This window comes from Coffea arabica, chromosome 11e, assembly GCF_036785885.1.
Source record: "Coffea arabica cultivar ET-39 chromosome 11e, Coffea Arabica ET-39 HiFi, whole genome shotgun sequence".
In the NCBI taxonomy this organism is placed as follows: domain Eukaryota; kingdom Viridiplantae; phylum Streptophyta; class Magnoliopsida; order Gentianales; family Rubiaceae; genus Coffea; species Coffea arabica.
Window position 1 is genome coordinate 50,659,108 of NC_092331.1, and position 16,533 is coordinate 50,675,640.

General features: G+C 35.9%; 3 protein-coding genes across 6 annotated transcripts; 1 reads left to right on the forward strand and 2 right to left on the reverse strand.

Annotated features, from left to right (window-relative positions):
- Window positions 1–3,049: 3,049 nt before the first annotated feature.
- LOC140021049 (putative clathrin assembly protein At1g25240) lies at window positions 3,050–4,665 on the reverse strand. Its single transcript, XM_072071770.1, has one exon. It carries the CDS (start codon window positions 4,371–4,373, stop codon window positions 3,204–3,206), a length of 1,170 nt encoding a protein of 389 aa, XP_071927871.1. The 5' UTR covers window positions 4,374–4,665; the 3' UTR covers window positions 3,050–3,203.
- Window positions 4,666–6,230: 1,565 nt separating this feature from the next.
- On the forward strand, window positions 6,231–10,085 carry LOC113719364 (protein BUD31 homolog 2). 3 transcript variants are annotated; one of them, XR_003454865.2, is made up of 5 exons: window positions 6,231–6,370; window positions 8,053–8,171; window positions 8,298–8,485; window positions 9,132–9,418; window positions 9,570–10,085. XR_003454865.2 is itself a non-coding variant. In XM_027244579.2 (5 exons), the coding sequence occupies exons 2-4, from the start codon at window positions 8,078–8,080 to the stop codon at window positions 9,285–9,287; spliced, it is 438 nt and encodes a 145-aa protein (XP_027100380.1). In that variant the 5' UTR covers window positions 6,231–6,370; window positions 8,053–8,077; the 3' UTR covers window positions 9,288–9,333; window positions 9,570–10,085. The 3 variants fall into 3 exon arrangements, 2 of the variants coding, with proteins under 2 accessions (XP_027100380.1, XP_027100379.1); XM_027244579.2 differs by having other exon boundaries at window positions 9,132–9,333; XM_027244578.2 differs by lacking the exon at window positions 9,570–10,085 and having other exon boundaries at window positions 9,132–9,530.
- Window positions 10,086–11,560: 1,475 nt separating this feature from the next.
- LOC140021511 (UDP-glycosyltransferase 83A1-like) lies at window positions 11,561–15,880 on the reverse strand. 2 transcript variants are annotated; one of them, XM_072072520.1, is made up of 3 exons: window positions 15,450–15,880; window positions 13,001–13,282; window positions 11,561–12,670 (listed from the first exon to the last, which is right to left on the reverse strand). In XM_072072520.1, exons 1-3 carry the CDS (start codon window positions 15,469–15,471, stop codon window positions 11,784–11,786), a joined length of 1,191 nt encoding a protein of 396 aa, XP_071928621.1. In that variant the 5' UTR covers window positions 15,472–15,880; the 3' UTR covers window positions 11,561–11,783. The 2 variants fall into 2 exon arrangements, with proteins under 2 accessions (XP_071928621.1, XP_071928620.1); XM_072072519.1 differs by lacking the exon at window positions 15,450–15,880 and having other exon boundaries at window positions 13,001–14,826.
- Between the last annotated feature and the right edge of the window lie 653 nt (window positions 15,881–16,533).

Sequence of the window (16,533 nt, forward strand, 5' to 3'; positions counted from 1 at the left end):
GAAGAGTTGAGTCTGGATGCTTTTGTTACATTGGTTTAATGAATCTTTAGGTTAGAATAGTATGTTATTCATGTATATAAGAAATTTTACATGATAGCAATGTCAGTCTCACCACCCTGGTTCAGATTTCTCAAATTTGTGGAAAATGCCAACTGAGAATATATTCCTGGTTTAAGAACGGTGATTCCCGCATCATTAATGCTTTGAGTGTTGGAAGTTCTTTTTGACTAGCTACTTAAGAGATTCTTAGATATTTGCCTTTAAGTGACCTCCTGCAGCTTACCTTCTTGGTTCCAAGTTAATTTTCTTCGTTGAGGATTAAACTCAAGGATTTCGACTGACCTTTACATCTAAATATTGCCAGCTTTCCAGACTTATACACGAATACTTTTGTAAGTTTGAGCACATTGGTTGATGACAAACATCAAGATTATTATGATAAGACTGGAGTTTTAGCAGATTTTTGTTTAGTTATGTTTCAAATCTTACTCTGAAGGTTAGACGTATCATCTATGTTATCAATATTTATTGCCTTCTTTCATCACAAGTGTGAAGCCTCTCTGGCTTTCCTTCACCTGTAGCTTACGTGCATGTACTTTTTTGACGCTGGTAATTAGCGTTCTGGATTTTCTACCATGTGGTTATGACATACAGCTATCTTTTAAGGGTAATTTCACAAGGATCTTATGCTTGGCAAGTTCTCTTGAGACCTTATTTTCTTGACAAGTTTATATAGTCATTTCTTATGTTGTTACTTTCTTGACAAATTTCCACCCTTTCTGAATGTGTGCTTGTGTGAGCTTTTGCATTGGACTGAATGTTGATGGAGTATTCTAAATTTAACCTATTGTGCCTGTGTACTGGAAGACTTCTATGACCACATCATATGGCTTGTGTGTATCTGTTGATTGATTTGTTGTGTCAAAATTGTAGCCTGTCTTGCTGGAACATTTTTGTACTGTCCAAGTAAATGACTTGATGAAGGTGCATCATTTTTTTTCCCTAGGGTTGATGCAAATTGTCTGTTTCTTAAGTTTGCTGTTCACTGAAACGATTTTCGTTTCTCATCCCCTGAGGAGTTTTGGAAGGAAGGAAGGGGGCTTTCTGGATTTTGGTGGAGGGTTGGGGAGTGCGATAATGTTTGCATTGAGTTTTTGGATAGTGATAAATGGAGAAAAGTGTCCTAAAATTGCTATGCTGCTATTTTCCTTGAAGCTTGCATCATTATAAGCTCTAGCTTAAGTGATTCTTTTGGTCGTATTCTTCCTTTGTTTGCTTGATGATTTAGCATTCTCAGTGGAAGTGGAAGAGGTATCTGAAGCTCTAGTTGGCTTCAGTCCCCAAGGCAGTGAAATTCCCTTGCCTTGAAAAGGGTGGAATTGTATTCTCATTCCTTCCCTTTGCAGCCTTTTGAACGCTAACGTGCAAAGGGGGCATCTGATTCCTCTACGGATAAGATCAGTCATTTTCTTGAATTACTTTTCTTTCTAGTCCCCTGGATTAGTGTTGATCTTCTTCCACGAGTGAATCATAAAAGCGAATAGAATATAAGCCTTAGTTGGTCCTGCTCCTACAGTTTGCAATATGTTAACCCTTGAAGAAATTTCACTACTCTGATAATACGATTCAGAAGAGATGAAAAAGCACTGCAGAAACTGTGAATGGTTGAGTCCTGAGAACCGTGTAGCCAACATCTTAATAAATAAAAAGCAATGCAGAAACTGAGTGGCTATGAGTTTTTGAGAATTGTGGCTTTGTGATGCCAAATGGGACTATATTTTTGGCTTATAAAAGAAAGAAAAAGAAAAAGGACTTGATTTTGGGATTATAAGGTTGGAACATTTAGGCCTTGTTTGGATTATCATTTTCCATCCAAAAATTTTTGTAATATTATAAACATATTTGTCAATTAACATTTTATCTCACATATATTAAATTACTACAGTATATTTTTCTATAAAATCTCCAGAAAATAACAATCCAAATGGGCTCTTACGTTTCACTATGCATATGCAAATTGGGGACACAGAGTTACTGATATTTGTTTAGGATACACAGACCGGAACTTATGGGCAGAGAAATGGTTCCACTGCTACATAGTAACTACAACCTTGCCTGTGGTGACAGGATTAGAAGCAAAAACTCTGTATTTCATTCAATCTTCTGGTGGTGTAAAAAGATTTACTTTGTGACAGAAATTTCCTCTAGGATGAAATGGAAGTGCTCTTTTCCTTTTATATTTAGTGTGGTCATGCTGGTAAAGAAGGTAGAGCCTAAACAAATTTCTTCATGGCTTACAACACCCTCCAACCAAAAAAAAAAAAAAAAAAAAATCTAAAAAGGACATGCAAGCAAGATACTATCATATTGGTCTTGCTTGGTTTTTTCTCTAAATTTAGTGCATATGCTAATTCATGAATGTGAATTTGGTAAAATACACTCTTTGATGGCGAAGATGACTAGCACCAAGAATGAGATTCCATATACGCCAAACAAAAGAGATAATTATTCTTCACTGCCGAATGTTTTAATCAACCACATTCAAACTACATATTGGGTATTGAATCAACATCATTGTAATAACTTTCAAGACCTATGGATCAAGGTAGTCCAAACTTAAATAGAAATTTGTTCATGGTAAGAATCAAAGATTTGTATTAGTTGTGCTTGAGTTGATGATTGTTTTGCAAGTTATGTATTAAGCCTAATAGCTTTATTGTTCAAACCAAATTACCGGCCAAAATGGTGGACTTAATTCAAGTTTTAAGAATATGGTGTGCATGGCTAGGGAAAAAATGATAAGAGAAAGAAAAGCACTTCAAATCATTGATTACATGAAAGTTACACCAAACTAAGTTCTCAGAATGAATGAATGAATGAATGAAAATAGTTTATCATAGTGAACTGAACACAAAAATAAGAAAATCTAACTTAATTGTAGTTCAAAGAGAGTATCTCTATAGGCAAACTAGTGTGCTTCATTAGAGTCTAAACTCAAATCATTATTTATTTTTGTCAAAACTGAGGAATGTAACACAAGATGAATCTCTCATCGAATCATGTTGTATTTCCTTGTACTATCACCTAGGTAATTTGTAAACATGTTTTTTTGTGATTGTTCATACAAATGATTTCTGCGTCCTTTCGATGCAATTGATGTGGAACTTGAATATAATGGAAGGGGACATGAAAGATTATGCAGGCTAGAAGGTAATTAAATCTGGTAGATCATCACATTTACCCTGTTGTTGATGGGGTGGTGACAGAAAAGGATTGGTTTTTGAGGCAGCTGTGAGAGAATTTTCCGAGCAAATCACCATCAAATCTTCATCAAATTTCTCCCAATTATCTGTGATTACTGTCCTTAATCTGCTTCTTGAATCTACCAATACTGTTTCATTTTGACTCGCAACAATTGCCTTTTTAGCTGCTTCTGATTTCCCATCCATTTCTGAGAAATATTCATCCATCTCTGATTTATCAGAGATTTCATTGATCATGATCTCAAGATCATGGATGTCTTCTTGAGGAATTTCCACACTTTGAGGACATCCTTTGGCATTAACAACACCGATTTCTCTGCAAAGTTGAAAATACATCGAAAGTTCATCGCCTTGAACAATTGCTTTCTTCAGAATCCTGACTGCCATTGCTGCTTCAGCCTTTCCTGCTGTATCAATCCTCTTCAGGACCTTGGCAATCATTTGACAGATTCGGCTATAAACGTCGTATACTTCAATGATAATGCATTCCATGGCTTCCACAATAAGGAAAACACTTGCTGCTTTCGATAAAGGTTTGATCTGAATCAGCATATCAAGCAAGCCTTGCAACTTCTGTAAAATCACAAGATCTTGCATTAATGATCTCTGTTCCTGAACAACGCCTCCTCCTCGAAAAGCTCTCCTCTCTTGCATATTAATGAAAAGCAGCGTAGATTTCTGATCAAGAAATGCGTAATACGCCCGAATGAATGCATTATGAGCCCAAATTTCTCCAGGCTTATTATATCCATCCTTGAAATTTGAGAGATCAAAGGGCAATCTCCCAATCCTCTGAACGACAGGGACCTTAGACGAAAAAACGCCATGCATCAGCATCAATCCCTTCAAGGCCACAACCCAACACCGCGTTTTCTCCATCCGAAGAGATAAACACCACACAAGAGGCTTGATATGAGCATCTGACAAACGTATCCATTTGTAAACTCTCTCAGCATTCTTGTAATCGATCGAGAATTCGTCGTGGCTGGTGGCTTTGATGATTGCTGCTTCAATGTCAGGGTTCCGGAGTGCTGTTCTTCTTGATAAGCTTGAAATCCAGAGGCTATTCTGATCTTTCAACACTCCGGAAGCCCTTCTCCATAGCCTCATTTCCTGCTATCTAAGGTCCCTTTAGTTGGACTTGGTATTGCCCAAAATTTTCCTTCCTTATCTGATGCAGAAATGTGTCTGATGTTACATTATTCAACATATTTTTCGCTTCTCTTCTCTCTCTCTCCTGGACATGATTATTCATCATACTAGTCAAAGCAAACAACACAAGGCCTAATGGATCCCCATACACAACGCACCAAAGCCGGCAAAGGATTTACACTTGTTAGCCAATTTGGTTTAGGCTATCATCCTATATTCTTTCTCCTCGTTCCCACTTGTCTATATTTGCTTAGTGTAAAATAGAATGTAGTCTTGGACCTCTTGGTTCTTTTAATTGGCATTTTGCTTGAAATTTTGGCTTTTTTTGTGTATTTCTTTTTGTAAAGACAGAAAATTTGCCTCGAAAAGCCCATCTTGTGCAGATTATGACACTCTTGAGTCCTTTTTTTTTTTTTTTTTTTGCTGTAGACCTAGGTGAACTTGTCCCATGCAATTATAGAGAAAAACGAATTAATGTTTACAATGACAAATAAAATATAAGAGCAATACAACTTGCAGAATGATCCATTAGAGGGTGGCACGACTTGGTCTAAATGCTAGCATTTCTCTGATTATGTTAAAATAATATAAAATGTACATTTTTTTTTTATTTTTCTTTTGTGGCCATGTAGGGGTGTCAATGGGTTGGGTTTGGACCCGGACTCGACCCGGATCTGATAAATTTTTTGGGGTTTGAGTTGAAAAATAATTCCAATACCCGAACTCGGATCCGGACCCATTTACTCTAACAAAAAAATGGGTCGGATATGGAATATAGGATTCCGACGTGGACTTGAACAATATATTAATAATTATAAAATATAAATATTTCTAAATACATTTTTTTTACCAAATTAACAATTTAGTAATGACTTTGTAGATTGATTTGTGGTTAGTTTTGAATTGAATATTGCGAGTTATTTGTGATTTAGTTTTGTAATTTGATTTGTTAAAGTTTGAATATTGGATTTGAGATTGGTTTTAGATTTAATTCTGAAATATTTAAATTTGGATATTTTCTTTTTGGGTAGACTCGGATCCGACTCGAGATCCGTCGGACCCAATTTCGGAACTCTAAGGTCAAGACCCATTAGATATACAAGTCTGGTTCGGATCTACTGCATAAAAATGGGTCCGAGTCCGACATTTTTCAATTTCGGCCTGAACCCGACTTGTTGACGCCCCTATGGCCATGGAGAAATATAAATTCATTTTTTGTGGGCGATAAAATATAATAAAGAAGAGGGATTTTGCAAGGTTACAGTGCGCAAATTGTATCAGAAGTCATTAAGTTAAATTTTAATAATTTTTTAGGTGTGGGGGGTGTTGAATTGAAAAGCTTGTTAAAGTTACATATTGAAAAATTAAATGAATTGCAAAATCATATAATACAAAATTAAAGTTAAACTAACGTATCAATTATGATTCACCTATACACTGTAATTAACAATTTCTAGATTAAAAAACATGACTAATATATTATATCTAAAGATTAAAGTTTACACATCTTTTTGATTGAAAGTGATTTAAAGTTTACATACCTAAAGCTACCAGGGATGCTTCTTGTTTTTTCCCTTTTACACAAAATTATAGGAGGTTAAGTTAATATTATTCAATAGCAGGGGAATTATGCAATAAAACGTTAAACTGCAGGGTTCAATAGTAATTTACTCTAAGTAATGCATTATTAAACCGATAGCTTGGGCCAAGTTCAGATATGGATATGGTTCTAGACTTGGACTCAGAACACCCAAACATCTATTGAAATCCAAAAAGCTTTTTTAACTGGAAGGATCCAACTATTATAATAGATCCAGCCCACTCATTCAAGAAGTAGAGGTGGCCTAAACCCGCAAAGTTTATTAATATCTCGATCCAACCAGCATCTTCTCCTCTCTGCACTTTCCCCTTTCTGGCTCTCTAACGCTGTTTCAGAACAAGCCCTGTGTTCCCAGGTATTTTTCTCCTTTGAAGCCATTTTTGCAATTAGTTTGTGTAGTTTTGTAATTTTTCTAACTGGGATTTTGGGGAATTCTAATTTTAGTCACTTGTTTGTTTTTCTTGGCGAACTTTTATGATGGTTTTGTTGTTCAACTAGTTCAGTAATTGGAATGTTTCGTCGAGGCCATTTTTGCAATATTAGTTTATTTAACTTTGAGATTTTGTAATTGGGATTTTAGGGCATTGTAACGTTTTGTCGCTTAGTTTATTTTTGATGACTGTTGTTGATCTAGTTAAGAAATAAGTGTGTTAGGAGTAAAAATTTGCCTGAAATTACTGTTAAACGAGCCTATTGAGTCGAAGCTTTCAGTTTTTCTTCTCTTTTTTTTTGAATGAGGTTAATTTTGGGTTCTAGTTTGCATGGATTTTTGCTGGAGCCAAACTCTGACAAGCTTTCTATTGAGCTCGGGTTCAAATAGTTCAACTTATTTGTATGTGGAAAGATTTTTGGTTCTATGCTTATGTATTTGTGTTCGAGTTCAGCTTAAAATGTTAATGAATCCAAAATCTTGTGATAATATGAAATGCAGAGCAAAGCGGTGCAATTTGTCTATCCGTTTGGGGTCCAATTTGAAGATTTGAAAGATTTGGGAGGATTTAAAATTAGTTTAGCACTTTCTTGATACGAGATTAGATAAATTGTTAAGCATTAGAGAAAAAATAAGATGCAAAAGTTCAACTTTTGTATGGATTAGGTAACACATGTGGTCAGTTGAGGTTGATTTGAATGGGTGAATTAAAATGAAGGAGGATATAGATAAGAAGTATGGGAAGTCAGAGCGACAATAAGAATTAGATAGTAATTCTAGTTGAAGAGAGTTGCATTTCTGATGCAATTCTGCTTATTTTTCAGCTATTAAAATTTACAAAGTCAATTCATACGGGGGCTACATGCATGAGTAAAAGCTGAGAAGCTTCTCAATCATGCATGTTACTTGTAATGTGACTAGAAATTTGAAGTTGGTATGTGGAAATTTTGACTTTTGACTAGTTGAAAGCTGTTTTAATGCAGTTGAATACTGTTTTCTTACAATTTTTGGATCTTTAGAGTTAATTGAATCGGTCTGATCTGGATGTGAGTTCTTTTGTCAACTCTGTCTTAGGGTGAATTGGTGTTTTCACCTTAGTGCAGTATGGCGTTTTCTTCTGGTTAAGGTTGTTATACCTGTCTCACACATGATACTATGTAAAATTTTTACTTATTTTGTATGCCTGGTTTCTGCTCCTGTCTCTGTTGCCAATTATTGGATACACACCAGAGAAACTCCTTATGAGATATAATTGAACAAAAAGATACACAGTGATTTTAATGAGTGAATGCAGAAGATTGATTCAAGAGTAAATTGAGGGCTTCGTCTTTTGTTTTCTTGGGTTTTATGATGGAGAAATTGAAAACAGCTTCCAAGGGAAACTCTTGCTTAAGTTAAGGTTATAGTTTTATTCATTCTGTTTTTTGTGTCAATCTGTATAGTTATTCTGATACTTGAATTGTTTTCTTCTAGACCTTTTAGAATTAAACTAGATAGTTGGTTTCGTTTATGATGCATGGGTGCTATCTTCTCATCCATTCTTTTTGTACAAAAAAAAGAAGATAGGGAACTAAATTTTGTTTATAAATGCTTGCATTTTGTTGTAGGTTTCTGCTCTAATCAACAGTTAAAATGCCAAAGGTGAAGACTAATCGGGTTCGATACCCTGAAGGTTGGGAGTTGATTGAACCCACTCTTAATGAGTTACAAGCTAAGATGAGAGAAGGTTTTGATTACTTAATTATCTTATCAAGCTCTATGGTTCTTCTTCCCTTTTTCTGGTTAAATTCTATAAGTTGCTAAGTAATTCTTGGCTAACTTAGTCTCATTTCCTGTTTTCTTTATTAAACAGCTGAAAACGATCCAAATGATAATAAAAGAAAATGTGAGGCATTATGGCCCGTTTTTAAGATAGCCCATCAGAAGAGTCGCTACATCTTTGACCTTTATTACAGGAGGAAGGAAATCTCCAAGGAATTGTACGAGTTTTGCTTGGATCAGGGCTATGCTGACAGGAACTTAATTGCAAAGTGGAAAAAGGTTTGTCAGTTAATGTTGGCAATTATATATTCTGGGTATTATCTTCCTTTCTGTTGGGATGGGCTCCAACTGATCATTTTGGCACTGAGTCTCAAAATTGTTTCTCCATTTTTGGTGTGAGAATCAGCTAAATATTGCTGTGGCTTGTTTTCCTATGTTGTTTACTTTCTAAGGCTTATTTTTGGCTTGTTTTTCCTTTTTTCTCCATTTTATAGGTAATTGCCAGTCATGGCTGTATGGCGAGTCATGAGTTTACGGACAATTTGAACTGTAGATTTGAAATGTAGACCATTTGTTCACTAATGGTGCCAGATGGGGTGTAGTGTAGACTTGACTCCATATATGGCCAAAGTTTTAATGAAAAAGTAAAATATCATGGGAACTTGGAATGATGGTGGAGAATGGAACTGATTATAGATAGGAAAAAGTTTTTAACCTGTTCAAAACTTTCAAGATGCTTTCTGAAACTCCATTTTTTTTTTTTTTTTGCAATCTCTAGGCATGTTAGTCTGCTAGTTTGTACAATTTCCTACTAGTTTGAATAACAGCCTCCTTTGTCTTTTTGTGGTTGGGCATGGGGAAAGCAATTGCGTGTGTTCTCATTGTTTTGTGCATTCATTTCTAATGTTTAATTTAATCATCGCAGCCTGGATATGAACGTCTCTGCTGTCTACGCTGCATGCAACCTCGTGATCATAATTTCCAGACGACATGCGTTTGCAGAGTACCTAAGCATCTAAGGGAGGAGAAGGTTATAGAGTGTGTACATTGTGGCTGCAGGGGTTGTGCCAGCGGGGATTGAGCAGAGCAGATAGTTTGACTTGATCTTGGCTGATATGTCATGAAAGGTGTGATCAGCTCTCTTCAACTGCCCATTAAGAATAGATGCTGTAATTGTATTTGCCTTTTTGGCAATCCCTGTACATCAAGGAGGTTAGAGACTCTAAAATGCCGAGTTATGGCAGCTCTGTTTTGGTATTTGATTAGCTGTTTGTCAATGGCAAACACTTGAATTTATTAATCATGCACTTGCTCATTGTTCAAACATTTGAGTCTTATGGGGTTACATTTACTTGTTGCCCAGTGAAATATGTGCCATTCTACCTGATAATTTATCCGGTTAGTGGAGGCAATGCTATAGATGGTGGCTTTCGATTACAAGGACCAGCTATTCTGTGGTATTTATCCCATTTTTACCTGAAAAGGTTCGTTCAGCAGGGATGTACTGAACCTTAAAATTATGTCTGCTGGTGATTCTGATCTAGGCCCCGACAAGTCAACTGTTTATCTGAAGAAGCAAACATCACTCGGGAAGCCAAGAAAGCTTCCTACTGAGTCTTTCAAAGTAGGACTTAATTGGTGATCGAGTACTATAGACAACTATTATCCGCAAGGTACAACAGAAGATTGGTATGGTTAAATCAGTCTAATAAATAAATTGACAGGCATATTGTGAGATGTCATATTGTATTCTCCAAGTTTAAGAACAACAATACCTACATTAGATGTTGGTATTTTGTACAAGGTCGGAGGCACATTCTGTTATTATTTGCATTTGTATGTGATGTTAAATTAATGAGATTGGAAACTTTCATGCTCTTGTCAGATTTTGAAAAATTTTGTCTGAGAGGCTCCTAGGAGTTGTGGTAGAACTTGCAAGCTCTGATCGCTGCCAATTGGAAGGAAATTTTGTACCCCTTGCTTCGGTTTCCTAGTTTGACTGACTCGCCTCTGCTGTAAATCAGATTCCTAAACAGAATCTGTTTGGATCCTTGTCGTATAGTTTTGTTAAAATTTGCTATCGAATCAAAATCAACATAGAGTGGATAAGAGGGATATAGAGGTCTGCTAAATTGGGTCAATAATGGAAAAGCAGAAAAAGATGGATTTTGATCTCATAAGCAAAATGTATAGTCAAGGTTGTCACTGAAAGAGGCTGCAAGGACAAACGTTGTATCCCACAGGTGGGACAATTTATGGAAATCATATGGTGGTTGTTCGGACTTTGATAATGATATGGAGACTAAAGCGATTCTACATCAGGGCCAAAAAATGTTTGATATCGAACAGAGGAAGCAAATAGACAGGGTGAATCAAGTGGTGGTTTCACATTAAGGCACAACCATTGAATAATTTAGGGTGTCTAATTGTCTTCTGAATTGGGAAGAGATCCCGCGAGTATTCTCGATAAATGGAAGGAGTTTGCAGCAGGAATGGCGACGGCGCGGGGCTGGGGCGGGAGTCCCACTGCCCACTAGGGCCCTCCATCCCTGTCCTGCCCCCTGCTCCCGTTCCTTCGTCCCATCCTGCTCCTCTTGGGAGGACACTTGCCTCGTCCATTGTTATTGTGTTTTTTTTTTGGTAAAAAAAAGTGTTATTATGTTAGATGTAATTAGGAATTTGGTATAAATGTATTAGTAAATTTAGCATAACTAATTAATAATTTTTATTAATATACATGTATAATTATTAATATAATTGATAATATTAATCATATTATATATATATTAATATACATTATATAATATTTATAATTAATAATATCATTATTATAAGTTTATAATTAATTAAATTAAATATTATATATAATTATATATATATTTAATTTTTCTTAACGGGTGGCGGGATGGGGATGGGCTATACTTCCCCGCCCCTACCCCATCAATCCCCATGGACACTCACCCTAATTGCTATCCCTAGTTTGCAGCAATTAGGAAGGTTCAGAAGCTTGAGTTGGATTTATCATCTATGTTTGCAGCAGTCTTTGCGAATTATGCCATAGTCCTTGCAAATGATTCCACTCTAGGTATGATGCCAAGGGGTAATAATAGTTTCTTTGGAACCATGGCTAACTACATCACGCCTTCACCTGTTCCACTTAGCCGGAAAATTCATTCGGGACACAAGCCATCAAATGAAATTAAGATTTAAGACTGTAGATCCACATCAGACAATCTGACTTCTGTGATCCATATGAAGTTAGCAAAAGATGAGCTACCCAAAATATTCAGAGGGAATATTTACACAGAATGAAGCAATGCCATCCTGAAGTGAAATAAACTCTACTTAATCTGGTTGAGCTAAGAAGATATTACTAAAGGGTGAATAGGTCACACTTAGGCGGAGCTAAGAAAAACTCCGTGTTGATTGAAGGAAAATCACATATGAAATATGCTAACATACCAATAAGATGACATAGTTTTCGACAGTGGCCTTATAGACTATTATTCCTGTGTTATGAAATACAACAAAAAGCCCTCGTACACACATAGTTGTGCTCAGAGCACACATAGTTGTTCTAATCATCCTTAATCCACCTGACTAAGTTGTTGAAATTCTTGCCAGAACATCCATCTTCTTTAAGACTATTCATAACCTTTGCTTTTAAATCCAAGGCCCTCTCCCTGTAGCCTTTAACAGTGACTAGCGGCTCAATTTTGTTCTTAAGTTCTCCTTGTGCAATGATTCCATTTTCATCTTTTTCCAATCCTAATCCAACCTTCCAAATATCACATATGTAGCTTCTGTTAGCGAACTGGTCTCCAAAGCAAGGCCAGCAGACAAAAGGGACACCATTGCTTATGCCTTCCATTGTAGAATTCCAGCCACAGTGGCTGAGGAAGCAGGCAACTGAAGGATGGCTCAGGACCTGTTGTTGAGGTGCCCAACTGGCTAATCTTCCTCGTCCTTGTATTCGATCTCTGAAACCTTTTGGATATGCACTATCTGTTTCTGCAGTTAAATTACGCCTCACAACCCAAAGGAATGGCATATTGGTGAGTTCAAGTCCCAGAGCCAGTTCTTGGAACTGTGTGTGGTCAAAAACTGTTAAGCTCCCAAATGCAACATAAATGACTGATTGGACTGGTTGTTTATCAAGCCACGCCAAGCAATCCGAGTCTTCGGACCAGTAGGAACCAACTGATTTTCCAAGCCGGTTACTGGCTAGAAGAGGGCCAATAGGCAACATTTCTGGGAATGAGGTGAAGACTGATGCCTCTAACTCATTACTTGAGTTGCCGATAATCCTATCAGCCAATTTAAATGTTCTGTTATTTATTGCCATAGCATCAAAAACAATACCCCGTGTGGTCGCATCACCGACACTTGCCCAAGCAAAGTGTTCAGAGTCCATGGCTAATGTGGCGGGTGATAACTGAACCATCTGCTTCTTCATGATAGTTCCTGCCACAAAATTTGCCTTAACAAATGTCAAATTTGATAATCATTGATCTGGAAAAGCATTTTTTTTTCCTTTGCTGCAAAAATTTCCTTGCATTGATGAAAACTAATTCACTTGATATGTTTTTCAACTTTCAACTTATTTTGAAGCACCCAAAATTGCACCACCCTGTTTCCTATGAGTTTGTTACTTTGCTTGCATTTTGATTTTTACCTTCATAGGTTCCAATTCTAATAAACTTTTATCGTTTTACCATTTTATGACTACAAAGAAGTAAGTGCTTATACGAAAATGATGAAACTATAAAAGTATTATGCTGACATGAATCTTACCAGAGCTGTCTATGATTCCATCATCAATGAGCTTTGGAATATTGAGTTTCAGAGCATATAGAGCTGCTGCTGCAGGCGAGAAGGATACTGCCCTGACTCCCATTTTCTTCGCAACCTCCAGTGCCAAACCCAAGAACTCATCAACAATAATGCACGTGACTTTGTCACTTTCAGATTGATTTATCTTCTCAATTAGAGCCTCCAGCTTTACAGGGATAACACGAAAAATCGCCTTCATTGACTTCGCCGCATCATTTCTGTCTTCCCACGATTCCAGGCCATCTGGGATGGATACCAGATGCATCATATCAGGTACATTTTCTTCACCAGATAATGATTCAATGACTCGTTTGTGATCAAATTCTGTGTACACAAATGTAACTTTGATACCATGCTTCACCAGGCATAAGGCCAGTTCCATTAGGGGAAGTACATGACCTTGTGCTGGATAAGGTACGGCTAGAACATGTGGACTGCCCATATTGTTTCTTCAACACTATACTACCATTAATCTTCAAATATGTGTCCCTATTTATATGCCACAATTCATCTGTTTTCTTATTAAGGAGAGCACCCATGGCACATCAAATGGCTAATCACTAATATGTGGTCAAGTTTTCCAGAGCCTGAAAGAGGCAACGTTTTTCTCGAGTGCACCTTTCTTTGTCTTGATTTTGGTATCTGTCAACGTTTTCCACAATCTTGGAATTGTGGCTAACCAATACTTTTAGATTGAAATGAAAACTGAAGATGGATTGCAAGGGACAGATTGGGATTGGAGACTGTTTTATTATTTTATCTCCATAATTGAAAAGTATGTTTTAGTTTTCTAACTTCGTTATCATGATTGATATTTTAAGTTAAAGTTTGTGTCTCGAGATAATCTAAAATCGAATTCCGTTGAAACTCTAAAAAATCTCATGATATTTTTAAAAAGAGAATAAATTTTCTTTCTTTGGAATGTTTGAATGCATATACCTTTAATTTGAAGGGGCAAGCTTCATACAAATTTGAATGTTTTAACTAATGGAAAATCTTTAAAAAAGGTTTATGTGATTGAAACTTTTGATAGGAAAGAAGTCTCAGTGTATTATGGGGACAGCCAATTTTGTAGGACTCGACAGCCAATTTTCGCTTAATTAATTATGAGGTAGGAAAATCAGTCTGCTCTTTTCAAGGACTGTCCTTTTCCAAATTTTTTTTTTAAACATGTCCTTTTCCAAAATTGGATGCAATTAGAACCACGTAGGCCGCGTCCCTTATTCACTATGTCCAAAATATAGCCCCTGTCCCCTTTTTTTTTTCAGAAATAATAGGAATTTTTATTGTGGAATCAAAACTGTCCCTTATTCACAATTATTGCACCAATCATCTTTACTAACAAGCACAATTATTGCACCAAATCGGATGAAAGTTCAACCAAACGTCCCTATCCCTTCTTCCTTTTTTTTTTCAACAAACGTCCCTGTCCCGTATTCACATGTCCAAAGTTCAACCAAATCGGAAAACATTCGTGTTAGGTTTGGAGTAATATATGAGGAGATTATTTGGTTTTGGCTACGGTGGAAAGCGAACATATGAGAAGGCCAATTAGTGCTTGGTGGGGCCGGGTAGAGGGAGGAAGCAAGCAATTCACATGGCTTAAAAAAAAAACTATCGATATCATAGGGGAGCCCTTTTGCAAATTTAGTCATCATAAAATGGTCCAATAATTAGAGATATTTTTGGAAACTCTCTAGATATATGGGCCCCAACAAAAATGAAAATAAAAAAGTGAATGGTACCAAAGAAACATGAAAGAAAAAGAGGACTGAGTATTGTCGCGACCCATTTTTTTTTTAAAGAAATAAAATTACGGGTTTATAAAATGGATTTTTGATTTGTTTTTGAGTGAAAATGAGTTTTTTATTTTTGGAGAATAAATAAAGAAAAAGGGCCTAAAATGGGACTTAAAGTGCGACGATTTTGGCCCAAAATAATAGTTTAAAAAGGATTTTTAATGAAAAATAGGAGTCGCTACTTGGTATTGAGTTAAAGTGTACCAAATCACCTAAAATGAATTTTAAATAAAAAGTAGAGAAAAATCCTTTTTAAATGACTCCAAATCTTCGAAAATCAAGAGAAAAGGGTTCGGGAGTCACGGTTGAAGAAAGGGAAAGTAAGGATAAAATCTAAGGCACATTTTTAATCTAACCAAGGCTAGTTGCGTAATTTAATCGAAAAATTTCCTTAATTTAACCTAAAAACTTATCACACTTGGACGTTACTATATGAATGCAAATCTAGACCTAATGGTTATCGGAAGGGTCAAAATGTTTCTTCACATTTTAGTTGGTGTAAATCGCATTAATTGTGACGCCCAAAAGTGATTATTTGAGGAGGTCATGAATATGCAACAATGAGACTTGAAAAAAAAAAAGAAAAATTATAATATACAAATATACGTTACCTAAAAGAGAGGGATGCAACATAACGGGTACGGGGGCTGAGATTCATGACTCAATTTTCCCTTTTATAGAGGGAATACGAGCGTGCTAAGGCTAAGAAGCCATACTCGTCCATATCCCATATTCAAGGGGTACTCCCTAACCTAATCAGGCAAATGCATTAACCTATTTCTAATTTTTCTTACATGGAATGTAAGTCTAAATGTCATGTTTCACACATAGGGATAAGGGATATGCATATAGAGGAAATATCACGCAAAAAATGGTAAATATCCTAAAAAGTACAAAATATGCATGAAATGTAGTGATTTGTTACACAAACATGATCTAGCGCGTGGACGGCCCCTAAGGGTCTAGCATTGGACCAGCTCATGTATTCTCACTAACGTTGGACTAGCGAGAAATCGAGAAAATAGACCACAACTAGCGTTGGACTAGTGTGGTGACGTCATGCATTTATTATAACTTAATAGATCATATAAAACATAATAAAAGCAAGTAAACACATAAATCATGTAAAACACATAACACATAAGCATGATATCTAGATGCAAAGACCCTAAGAAAACGAGTAAACACGTAAACACACAAGCATGCAAGCGCACAAAGCAAGTAAGAGCAAATAGAGACTTAACTATTATATTTAGGGGCACTAACTATAATCTAAGGGGGAAAAGAATAAAATAATAAAATAACTATCTAACTATTACATATTCTATCTAAATACATGTCTTGAACTCCCTAACTATTACAATTTGACATTTAAATGCCTCTCAAATAATCAAAAATTAAATTAGAATCAATATACAAAATTAAAAAACAAATAAAGCGAATAAATAAATAAAACAAAATAAAATTCAAAAAATATGCAATTACACACATAAATTCACATAGGATCAAGTAAAATAAAAAATAAAGGAGTAGAGTGTATCTCCCTTGAATTGGTGACCTAATGAGACGAAATTTCTCTTATTTATCTTCCAAAACAAAGAAAATTGTCAAGGCACCACTTTAATTAATACATAATCATAAGAGATGGAAATAAACATGAAATTGAACAATTAAAGCATTTAAATGAAAGTAAAC

Coding starts and splice junctions, on each gene's coding strand:
- LOC140021049 (XM_072071770.1), bottom strand. CDS start 4,373: ATGAGGCTATGGAGAAGGGCTTCCGGAGTGTTGAAAGATCAGAATAGC.
- LOC113719364 (XM_027244579.2), top strand. CDS start 8,078: ATGCCAAAGGTGAAGACTAATCGGGTTCGATACCCTGAAGGTTGGGAG. Junction 8,172..8,297: donor ACAAGCTAAGATGAGAGAAG/GTTTTGATTACT, acceptor TTTATTAAACAG/CTGAAAACGATCCAAATGAT. Junction 8,486..9,131: donor TAATTGCAAAGTGGAAAAAG/GTTTGTCAGTTA, acceptor TAATCATCGCAG/CCTGGATATGAACGTCTCTG.
- LOC140021511 (XM_072072519.1), bottom strand. CDS start 13,481: ATGGGCAGTCCACATGTTCTAGCCGTACCTTATCCAGCACAAGGTCAT. Junction 12,671..13,000: donor TGGAATCATAGACAGCTCTG/GTAAGATTCATG, acceptor ATTTTGTGGCAG/GAACTATCATGAAGAAGCAG.